A 12,707-nucleotide genomic window follows, 5' to 3' on the forward strand; every position below is an offset into this window, starting at 1 on the left:
ATTCTCTGGCAGTAGGGCCAATAGATATTGCAGCCGGCAAGAGAAGAGAAGCAAGCATCTTGGATGACCCAAAAGACCATTACCTGGAGGCAGACTCTGTCACACTACCCTCTCTCTCCCCAACAATCATACACTTTGTCCCCCATCCTTTCCAATTTCAATTAACAATCACAAGAAACAAGCAGTCAAATACCTGGAAGCTATTATTAACACCCATCTAAGTCACTCAGCGTACAAATCATACAGGAAAGAAACATGATTTAGTCCTAGTCCTGCATATTATGAAAAAGAAATGTATCACAATGAGAACTCACGTACCTATCAAACATACTTGAAAACCATCACAAAAGATATCCATGATAAGGAAACAGCTTATCATTGTATGATTTTAGACTACTGATGTTGAGCTGCAGGTGTTATTATAGACTACTTCTAGAGTTAACCTGTCATACAACTAGGAAGCAAATATGTTCCATAGTCCATACTTTTTTTTCTATTTGTATAGGAGCAAATTCTGCAGTAATATGCAATTTTACCTGACAATTGCAATGTGGCCAAGAACTGCAAAATACCTAAGTAAAGATTTACTTTTCATGACATATCAGCAGCTTAACCTGGCACATATCATGTGTTGTGTCTATAAGGACCATGAAATGGGCCAGAACTAGGAGAAGGTTCACTCCAACAAATTTGCATCATAGATAAAAGAATCCAACAAAAAGGACCTCAGGTCAGTTGAAAAAATTTTGGTTCCAACAATAATGTAACTGCTGAAATCTAGACAGGCATGGCCCGCTATGACAACCAGAGGAAAAGTTAAAATTTAAAAAGAAAAGCATAAAAGCGCATATCTGGAGAAACATGATAAATATTTCCACAGAATAGCCTACTAGATAATTTAAAAAAACTGACTGAAGAACTGTGTATAGATTGCCTGCTTCATGCACTGCTTCATAACATTGTAGGATTCCTTGATAAGGCCCATCATAATGAGCAGTTTCAAGTGATGGGCTCCAAGACAATTATGTCTGAAATAACTTTTCCAATCAAAAGCTTCAGATAATATGGAAGTTTGGTCTTCTTTGCATTAGCAGCCTCATGCCATCTAACTGTTGAACCAACAACAAGACATTAACTGAAGGTTGTAGCACATTGCTCACAGCCTTGGCTGCTTACAAGAAAGGAGTTCTAACTTAGAATAACAAATCAAAGTAACTAAAATCCTAAGCATAATAAAAACAAACAAAGAAAAGTACAAGGGGAACAGAGAAGTTTAAGTTACAGAATTTACAAATCAACAATACCATATAGTCATATACCAACAACTACTTTATACTGTAATAATAATCATCATTTTCTTTACAACTTCTTGCTGCTCAAGGAAGTAATGAAAGGTATAGGGGTGTCAAACCAATTTGTTGACTTGTGAGCCGCTCAAGGCAACCTTGATATTGAATCAGGAAAGTTCAAGCTTGACTTTGGACTCATTATTTAATCAAGCCAATGTCAAGCTGACCATGGCTCACTCAAGCTCAGCTTGATTTTGCTAAATTTAAATATTATATATCGATCATTTCTTAGACTTACAAACTATATGGTTCTGATGGTACAGCACATCTCTTTAATATGTTAGGTCGTGAATTTGACTCCTCTTAATGACAAAGCACTGATATCGTAATCAGCACCAAATATTTCTTTATTTCTGACTAATTAATTTCTTATGATTTGCTCTCCCACATTTTTCAGACTTCTTTGTGGTACAAAGAAAAAATCTTTCTGTTCAAATTCAAATATTAAGTCTCAATATCTAACCATTGAAACTAAATACTTAAAAGTTCAATAGAAGTCATGTGTCAATAGAAGTCATGTGTTCTTTTTCTTCTTGTTGAATAATTCAAATAATATTTTACCATACAAAAGTTTATATCATTTTTCTTTCTTCTCCATAGATTTTTACAATCAAGGAAATATAAATAATAATTATATGCCAATTACTTTAGCCACTGTATTGAAAGGTGGCCATGGCAACCACCTTGTTCGCGGCCCCGCATATTGAATATGCGGAAGTGGATTGGCATAGGCAAAATAATGGTCCAATTGAGGTAGTGGGTCGAGTAATGGGTTTGAGATTTGAACTATTGAAAAAGAAATCTCAATTCCACTCCGTACCTCTTCCCTCGATTTGAGCCCTCAAAGATATCTCTCTTGATGCCTCCTCTCTTGAGTGGTACCAACTAATGGCACAAGGCAGCAGTGGAGTTTGCATCAAGCTCCTCTCCCTCCAATGTCGTGTGCCCTACATCCCCTCTCTCTCTCCCCTATCTTTTTCCTTTTCTTTTCCCTATGTTTCTCTTTGTAGAAAGTGGATCTCATCTCTCGCTCTCTTTACTCCCCTTGTTTTCCTTTTTTCCCTATATTTGCACTTTAGCCCCTTTCTGAGTTGCTGTAAATGGACGACAGGCTGGCAGTTGAGATGTAGCATAAGGATAAGAGAATCTTCTAATTTTTATTAGTTTTATTATTTTTGTAATTGTTAAAGGAGAAAAAGAATTAGTTATGATTCCAGATTTTTAGCTATGCATAATCTTAGTGTTAATTTTGTCGCATTGGCAATTTTTAACTATACTGATATATGTTATGTATCATATATTCATAAATAATTATTTTTAATTTATTATATATTAAAAATGCTAGATCGCCTTTTAATCCACCTTTGGCCTAGACGTTCTGCGGTGAGGTGGCTGCCTACAATGTGAACCCTCTTCCAGTCAAGCCAAGCTTGAGCTAAGGATCTCCAAGCCTAGAGCTTGACCTTGGAGCAGGCTTTGACATGATTTTGTGCCAACATATGGGGTTACCTTAGCTTGCTCTAGCTTGTTTCATTTACATCCATAGAGAAGACAATCAGGTAGGTCAAAGCATGCACTGCTACCGTTGCAGAAATAGAAGGTTCTTGTATTTTAATTCCTTTTATCAGTTGATTCATTCTCCTATGTTGATCTCCTAATACAAACTGAAGTTATTTAATTATGTATTTTGATTCACCTATGCTGAATGAGGAAATAAACCTCAGCCGTTTTGAAGTTTAACATCCTTTCTCCAAAAAGGGGAAATAAACTTCTTTCATCTGGCCACAGCAATTGTACCATGCATATTTAAAGGAACAGTATATATCTTATCAAGGACTCATGCTACTTAGTGTTTGTCAAACTACATAGCAAGCTTAGACCATGACAATAACAAGGTGACGGAAGTCTAAACTTATTGCCACAGCCAGCTATTGAGATTTAGTTCCTACACATAGGGAGCTTCTAAAATGATGCTATTCCTCATAGAAAGCTGGAGAATCTGAACTTCTTGTAAGACTTGCAAGCCACACAAAATACTTTCCTATAACCAATCTATAAACCAAATCCTAATTTTCGTTCATTTCGCTACCAACCAATGAAGCACGGACACCTCTCCCAGGAGGAGATGTCCGTGTCGAACACAGACACACGTCGGACACATGTGGGACACATGAAATACTTTTCTAAGCGATGATCCAAGCCCTAAAACCTTCGAGCGAAGTTGTCAAGCAACGATCCAAGGCAACGATCGCGACGGGCTGCTGGGTGAGCGTGACAGCCAACAGGTTGCTAAGCGAGTGCGACGAGCTGAGCACAACGAGAACGATAGGTTCTTCTCTCTCTCTCACTGTCTCTTCCTCCCCCTCTCTCTCTCTTCCTCCCTCCCTCTCTCATTCTCTCTCTGTCTCTCTCTCATTCTCTCTGTCTCTTTCTGAGAGAGCTTAATCTTAAATTTAAACTTCTGTTAATTATTTTAATTCTAATTATGTGATAAACTGTTAGTTATTTTAATATATGTTAGTTATTTTAATTCTAATTAGTGCAATAAACTATTAGTTATTTTAATTTTAATTATGTGATAAACTATTAGTTGTTTTAATTTCTGTTAGTTATTTTAATTCTAATTAGTGTGATAAACTGTTAATTATTTTAATTTCTATTAGTTATTTTAATCTCTGTTATTAAATTGTTAAATTATATTAAAGCTTCTCTATCTATTAAATTGTTAATCTGCTAATACATATCTCTACTAATATAGTTTTATTGCGGTTGAAAAAAAATGAAGAAAAATATCAATTATATTTATTTATTTATTTATTTTGCCGTGTCCATATCATGTCATGTCCGTGTTCCGTGTTCATATTCATGCTTCATTGCTACCAATCTATCCATTAATCCTAGCAAAGGGAAGCCCATTTCAGCTTATTATTCCTGGAAAGAAACCCACAAAATATGTAATATTTCCTGATTAACAGAATAGTCAGATAAATAATAGTTCATCATTCTAATCTTTCATGAATATACCAGTTCCAAAGCACAAGAGAAACATAATTTATAAATCTATAATCAGCATCATATGCAAACACTAACCATTGTAATAAGACATTTAATACCGCATTACACAGAAAAGAAAATAGACGCCCATCTGTAAGTACTAAGTGGTTGAAAGAAGCAGCAGTAAGCATTCATCAGATGATAAAATTAAAATAAACACCTCATTTCTCGTCTAACAAGAGGGCGGTGCATGATAGAAGCGCCGACAATTCTTCCTGTGTTGCATATCCAAAACCTTGCCATCTTATTCTTCCAAGCCGATCAAGCAGAAAAATATACCTTCATGGGAACAAAACAGTTACCTTTTCAGATAAAATATGTATAAATATACTCAGCTCTCTATGTAGCAAATTAACTAAATTGAAGGAAATATTACCCAGTAAGAAGATTCAATATGTGTAACTTCTTCCTAAAATCATAGTGATCTCCAAAGGCATAAACAATGTGTCTCTGTGGATTACTGGATTTATTCATCATCTTGAGAAATATGTGCCTTACTGGACCCAGTGACAATAACCAAGAATCTATAAATGATACCTGAGAAGTGACGGATCACCCAATGCTCAGTAATGTTTTAAATACTTGATCGCTTGGTGCTAAGAAAATATTAAAAGCACTGAAGACGAATAATTGGACCACACCGCAGATTAAGCTATCAAAGATGAGAGCTTAAACCAACAAAAGGTATTACTCTTCATAAGTGAAGTAACACAAAAAGGTATTACTCTTCATAAGTAAAAATGCAAATTTTCATCAAACCAATGTATTACTCTTCATAAGTGAAGTAACACAAAAGGTAGAAATTTAAAGGTTACAAAATTTCATAAATTTCTCAAGTGCCAAGGAACAAAATGTGCTCCATACTACTTGTTTAAAGTTCAAATTTAAAAAAGTAGGCAACTTAATTGAGAATTGAACTTTTTAATCACCTCATATATTTGAACTTTCCTATCAGCACTGAATGAATCCAGAAAAGGATGACTCCATGATTCTGCCATTCTCTGTCAAGGCAATAGAGATGTAGAGTAAGTTACACCTAACATTCCAACTTTTCCAACCTTTTCAGTTTTACAAAGTCTTGGGATTATGGGAGCTTATGAACAAATAGCATGTCATAAGACACCAAGCAACCTAGTAAGCTAGCACCCAATCTAAGAGTTAATTAGTAAGAAAAGATCTAATATTATAGGATGAGTTCCTCATTTCCTCATACCTGTGAGCTTGCACGAAAGGAAAGACAGAGCAACGATGCACACGGAGTAGGCGCTTCACTGGCATCAGTTACATTTTCAGTGGAAGTAACAGGTAACTTTAACCTTCTATTGTCAGGGAAGTTTGCATCTAGATCGGGAAACTTAACAGCTGCCACTGACGGAATTATAGTTTTATTCGCCAATGCAACCTGCATAACAACGTATAAAATGATGAATATTTCCTGTGGCCATGTGGCATATCACTCTATACTATCATTCATAATGGATATTGTTTTTAGTTACTAGAGACATGAATGATCTGGAAGATACAGTTCGAACAGAAAACTTCAAATAGATATATACCTAATCACATAGGCACATTGTGTTATTTTAAACCTTCAGCATGTAATTTGTAAGTCCAGCATGACTTAGTGGTACAATAACCAGAAACAGGCCCTTTCTTCCTAATGTTAGTAGCTATAAATTCAATATTCTGGAAAACTGCAAGTTCAGATCAAAGTCCTATTCTCTTTCTTAAGTATCAAGGACCTATAATGTAGTTGATGCACATGCTCTCTGAGAAATAAACATACTTGACTTTTATATGTCTGAGAGAGAGAGATGAGCTAAAAACCTAGCCTTATTGGAAGCTCAATCCTTCAGAAAAAACCAAAGATGGGAGATCTGCTTCAAGAATCTACCCACTAGTAGTGGACTACAAAATGTAGAACAGATCCAATAGAAAATTTATGTGATTTAGAGGTTCCTTGCGTATGCATAATCAGACTCAAAAATAGACGGCAGATACTGTCATCCTATGCAAAAGGTGATGATCTTCTTATTATCTGTACATATGAATATATATTTGGGGAAAATAATTTTGCTCCCTCCTTTTTATGTTATTTCGTTTCGACCCCTCCTTTTTTCACTTATCAAAATTGATCCCTGGTTTTTATATTTACTATTTACTAAACCCATTGCCGTTAATTTCCATCACAAAGACTGACTAACATTCAAGTCAAATTAATGCAGGGTACTCAAATTACTAGTATCCCCTTAGATATTTATACCCACTAGTAAATCCAAACTCGTTTATTAAGTTAAAAAAATCCTCCCAAACCTTTCTTCCCCAAGTGTACTCTTATTCACTAATGAAAACCCTCATAAACCTTTCCTCCCCAACCATGCTCCTCACTAACCATGCTCCTCTCATTCACTAGAGAGAATCCTCTCAAAAACCTTCCTCTAAGTCTTCCTTTCCAATCGCGCTATTCTTCAAATGCCCTAAAGGGAAGAAATGATAAGGATGAAAAGATATACAACCAAATTAGTAAAGTATCATTGGCAATTTTGATATTTTAGAAGTTATATTTTAAAATATATATTCATTAAAAAATATCATTCTGTCCAATTCTGTTGGATTAAAGTTAATCTGAGGGTCCTTTTTAAAGACTTACAATGAAAAGTAAGGGTTGATTTAGACAGGTAAAAAAAGAGAGGTCAAAATGGAAATAATGCAAAAAAAGAGGGGCGAAATTGAATTTTTTTTCCATATATATATATTTACATATAGCATTTCGCGAAGTGATTGATTTCCTTGTCTTTTTGGATATGTCAAATCATATCTGGTCCAATTAATAAATGGAATTTCCTTTTAAGATCCATACCCATCTTAACCAGATTCGGAAGAAATAATGCAATGCATAATCCAAAACCACTTGCATCCTTATACAACCTAATATGCATGCTTAATAATAGATTATGGTACTAGACAGAATGAAATAAATAAGGCCTAAATAGCGATCACTATATCATTTAGTTTCAACTTATGATCCTGCAGCCATCACCTGCTTGTTGAGATCACAAAGACAAAATACTCCAATTCCAAATACTACAAGAGCAAAGAGAATGAGTATATATTCCATATATGCTATATGCAGCAATTTAAGTCAATTCCACAAGAAATAACTACTTTCTATGAAGCATGCATATCAAGAGCACCCAATGACTCAAATTATGTCCATCCACCTCATACCAAATTCCTTGTGGATGACCATCAATACATACTTGTGTGATGTGACAAGCAGAAAAAACAGAAATATTTAGTTCAGGGTATGCATAATAATATGAGAATTTTCACCCGCTTCCTTACATATATAACAGAAATATACAAATATAAGTTTGTGCGGATGATAATTTTCTAAAAGCAGGAACTTACATATATCAGAATCTAGTTCGTATGATAGTAATGCAAGCCTAAGTACCAGAAAAAAAAACACACCTTACCACCAGTTTTACGAATCTCTGATATGTCAGCGAAGTATCCTCTACTTAATTCATCTGAACTGCACTAGAAAATTTTAAAACTCATTATTAATCTTCTGGTTAAAGAACATAGTGATATATATTCTGAAGAAGTAGTACTAAATTCTGAAAATAAAGTAAAGAAAGTAAGAAGAAAAGGCAGTATGACAAAGGAAAAAAAGAAGAAACATATGCAAATCAAAACCTAAAATTTCTGAACCTAAACCAAATTGTATGAGTTGTGCGATGCATTCTTAGTTTCTTACTTCAATTGCACAATTATAAGCAAGTTGTGATGTTTTCTACCACTGCAATAAGAAATTTGATATCAGAGAGGTAACAAATGGAAGAAGAAGCAATCAAAAGAGTATCGAAGTAATCTTGTTGAAAACTTCATGATTTGAGCATGAATCTTATGCAAACTTCAAGCCCAAATTTAATTGGGGTCCAAATATTATTAATAATGAATTAATGGTATAATTAAAAAAAACTAAAGAGAACTTTAATATCATATATTCATTCATTCAAATTCATGAAAAGAAGTTAATGAAAATTAGCTTTAAAGTGACTCATGGCAATGAAAAAAAAAAATGAGTTTAGTACCACATTAACCAAGGTTCAAAAAAATTGGGATTGGCCTTCCGAAAAACAATATGTATCAGCCATATCGGATCAGATTTTTCTAATTACATAAAATTCTAAATATTATTTAAAAATATAGAAAAATTCTAAAAATTTAGAAACCATGACCAAAAAATTAAAAAAAATAATAATTACTCATATACGAGCCCTAGAAAATAAACAAAGGTACTAACTTACTCAAAAATTAAAATTTCGATATATATCAAACTGGGTCTCATAAATCTCTGTGGTCATCATTATCATAATCACTGTAAGTTTGTAAATAATGATATTTAAGATCTAATGCTCCAAAGAGTAATTGTATCATATTATTCATATCAAATGAGTTATTTTTTCTGAGAAGGATAATAATCAATATGTGAATTTTGTGTCTGAGGATACTGAGGAAGATAATAACCAACATATTGATCATGTAATGATTTCAAACAATGAATACTTTATAAACCATAGTTTGTTGGAGTTTGTCGAAAAAAATAATAATAATTACTCATATATGAGCCCTAGAAAATAAACAAAGGTACTAACTTACTCAAAAATCAAAATTTTAATATATATCAAACTGGGTCTCATAAATCTCTGTGGTCATCGTCATCATAATCACTATAAGTTTGTAAATAATGATATTTAAGATCTAATGCTCCAAAGAGTAATTGTATCAGATTATTCATATCAAATGAGTTATTTTTTCTGAGAAGGATAATAACCAATATGTGAATTTTGTGTCTGAGGATACTGAGGAAGATAATAACCAACATATGGATCATATAATGATTTCAAACAATGAATACTTTATGAACCATAGTTTGTTAGAGTTTGTCGAAATTCGTTGGAGCTAGATCTCTCTGTTAAAAAGTGAAAATGAGAAGAAAAGGAAAAAGGAGTGAACGAGAGAAAAAGAGAAAGTGAGAAGAAAAAAGTAAAAAGAGAAAGAGAAAGAGCTTGGGGGCATCATTGATGTCCCTAGGTTGGATCTGGGTCAAATCTATAATGGATCTAGCCCGGTTTAATTTTAAACTGATCCTGGCCGATCCCAATCAAATGACTGGAATCAAGCCTGGATCGGGATCAAGTCTGGCCAATCCTAATCCGGATCAGAATTGGCCGATCTGACAAACCTTAACATTGACTATTTGTAAATTGTTAGTAGAATACATAAAGTACTAAGTTCTATTTGGGCTTTAGGCCCCGAGAGATACTCATTTTTATAGATAAAATAATCTATGCAAATCAACTCACACACGTGCATTGCCTCGCCCAGCTCGGCTCAGCTTAGTTTAGTAGACCCAAATTAGTTTTTGTCTGATTTAATTTCAGTTCAATTAACTTCTGCCATTACCTCGACAGGTGCTTTGACTATCCAATGATCGATTATGGAAGTCAATTTTGATTGTGGTTGCTTCTATTAACAGTGACAAATGCTTCCTTTCGGCGGAAGCAATCGGAATTTTACACTTTTTCGTCAAAGCTTTTCAATTCTATAAATAGGATAGAAGTTTGCATAAGAACAGATTCAATTCATCTGCACATTTTCAAATCCTCTGCTACTATATTAAGAGAAAAGTACTGCACTATTCTGGTTTGGCAAGCACTTGAATAGCAGTTTCTTTCATGTGCAAAATAGTTATTTTATCCTAGGAGATCGACGCCCACTATTCCAAAATTAATAGATGAATGGCGAATTGGTCTTAAGGAGATAGTATTAAACAATAGACTTGACTTATACAGAATATTACATTCTGTAATCTATAAATTTATTTCATTAATTTTATTACTATTAATATTGGATTGAATTTTGTGACTGTTTGAATCAAATTTTGCCAACAAATCTTTTCAAAGGATCTTTGTTGGGATTATTGATGATCATTTTCTCATATCTAGGTACCAAGCTGAATTTTTCTCTTTCCACTTTAATACACCCTTCTTGTTGTTCATAAGCTTAATTCATTATAATTAGGTTTACATAATCTTTAAATCAAATCAATGCCCAAATTTCTATCCTATAGTGAATAATACTAATGCTTCGTTGCATCACAAATTATTAAATTAAATATAATCTTGTATCTTATGGCCCATTTTGCATATATGCAGGGCCATGACCAACATATTGCTTCTTCTTATTCAAACAAAAACCTTAGATTAGCATATAAGTTCCGGCCATAATAATTATGCCTATAACCAACTCACCTCTAATACTTAAAACCTGATTCAACAAACAGAACTATAAGCATTTTTAAATCTTTACTTGCAACTGAACCAAAAAAATCTTAATTGCCATATTCTTAGTAAACTAAACACAGTAAATAGCAAAATGGATCTTGTATCTCAAGATCAAAAAGAGTTAACAGGAGGAAAAAAAACTCACAGCCTCGCCTTCTCCTTCTCGATGGCTTCTTTACTGCCTATCTGGTAAGGTAAGAATGACAATTGAAGCATTAGCCAAGCTAAATTGAGAAAAAAATGAAGAAAACTGAAAGGTATTTATTAGACATGGGGAAAGGACCTTGTAAAGATCGAGGAAACTACGAGAAGGCACATAGAGCATGGGATCGAGGAGAAAAGATTTCTCCAGGGAGTACGAGGATAGAAAGGTGATGGTGGAAGAACGAATAGCCAAGCGCCTTAGCATCGTAGCCATTACTGCGAAGCGGTTTGAGAATAACTCAAGTCATATACTTGTATTACCTTTATACAACTATGAAAATGAAAAATGCTTTGAGTAATATGTTACACGTTTTTTTTTTTGTAAATTACACTTTACTTTTTTGGTTTGGCTCAATTGCACAAAACCCATATAACTAAAGTACTTAACCCTCCTATGGTAAGACTAAAATGCAACTATTGGTCTCCTGCTATCACGACCCTCATGCACAACAGACCCAACTTGTTGAATAGGAAGATTTTTGTAATGCATCTCAATGAAAATGTTTAGATGTGAGGAATACAAAAAAAATAAGAAACCTTCATCCCACAAACACCCATTATTTATGGTTCTACCCTAGTAGGCTTAGAATCATTGATCCATTGCCATCTTTGACCACTATCACTTACCATCCTTCTCATATTGTCACACAAAAAGAGACAACAAAGGATTCCTAAACAAATCTAGATGCTTGACAAAGCTAATTAGAGTTAGACAAAGGCCTTCCATGAATGATCTCATGAATGTAGTCAATGTATAAGTATCATATTATTCAGTATAAACAGACCAAAAGAAATATATCAGGAATCAAGGTAGACCTTTTTGTCAAGAAAACGAGAAGTTAGGAACTAAGAGGAAATCAACTCTATATATGTTAAAGGGTGTTGTCTATTATGATAAGTACTACTTTGAGGAGACTTTCACTTCACCATTATAAAGGGAAAAAAACTTGCCAGCTTTCAGTAAGTTCTGCTAACAGTAAGCTTCAGTAACAGGCCTAATGAGCAGACAATGAACTCTTTCTCATATAGAACACCAGCTGCAACATCAATCTGCAGTTAAAATCCAAAGGCCACAAGCAATTAATAAGATCTATAATGACATATAGAATGCAATTCAAAACTGCCTTTCAACCTGACATCACACTCTATATCACAAAATTGACAACATTATTTCTAAAACCAGTCCTGAAAACGAATATCCACCTTTAGTTCTAACATTTGATCTCTGAAATTCTCACAAAGCACATAGTCCTGACAAGCAAAACCAGCACCAAATTTACTCCCAGGATATCTGAGATAGTAATATTACATCTGAGCATTGTGAGAATTCGATTTGAGAAACATGATTGAGAAATAAAACAATTTAATCCTTGGCGCCAGCGGAAGCTAACCGTGAAGGGAGAGGGCTCTCGAAGTAGAAGGCAAGCTCGAGTAGAGAAGAGGAGGCGGAGGCGGAGGCGGAGGCGGAGGCGGAGGCGGAGGCGGAGGCGGAGGCGGAGGCGGAGGCGGAGGCGGAGGCGGATGTTGGAGATGGCGGAGAGGCGGATGTTGGAGACGGCTGAGACGCGGTGGCTTAGCGACGGCAGAGAGGCGGAGCTTGATGACGGAGGTAGAGAGATGGTCAAAAGGAGCTTAGCGTGGCAGGTAAAGAGGAAAGGGAGGCGGAGCTTGGCGGAGAGGCGGAGGTGGAGGCGGAGCTTTGCAGAGAGGTGGTGGCTTGGCGACAGAGGAGATGAAGATAGTG

General features: G+C 34.8%; 1 protein-coding gene across 2 annotated transcripts; it reads right to left on the reverse strand.

The window, feature by feature from the left end:
• Positions 1-665: 665 nt before the first annotated feature.
• On the reverse strand, positions 666-12,496 carry LOC140761102 (mitochondrial ATPase complex subunit ATP10). 2 transcript variants are annotated; one of them, XM_073098291.1, is made up of 11 exons: positions 12,355-12,496; positions 12,167-12,254; positions 11,915-12,013; positions 11,043-11,179; positions 10,905-10,945; positions 7,878-7,941; positions 5,617-5,805; positions 5,333-5,404; positions 4,780-4,940; positions 4,564-4,682; positions 666-1,109 (listed from the first exon to the last, which is right to left on the reverse strand). In XM_073098291.1, exons 4-10 carry the CDS (start codon positions 11,175-11,177, stop codon positions 4,565-4,567), a joined length of 780 nt encoding a protein of 259 aa, XP_072954392.1. In that variant the 5' UTR covers positions 11,178-11,179; positions 11,915-12,013; positions 12,167-12,254; positions 12,355-12,496; the 3' UTR covers positions 666-1,109; position 4,564. The 2 variants fall into 2 exon arrangements, with proteins under 2 accessions (XP_072954392.1, XP_072954393.1); XM_073098292.1 differs by having other exon boundaries at positions 12,167-12,214; positions 12,355-12,452.
• Positions 12,497-12,707: the final 211 nt, after the last annotated feature.

The sequence above is a fragment of the Typha angustifolia genome, chromosome 6 (genome assembly GCF_048772165.1).
Source record: "Typha angustifolia cultivar Huaian chromosome 6, ASM4877216v1, whole genome shotgun sequence".
Lineage (NCBI taxonomy): Eukaryota > Viridiplantae > Streptophyta > Magnoliopsida > Poales > Typhaceae > Typha > Typha angustifolia.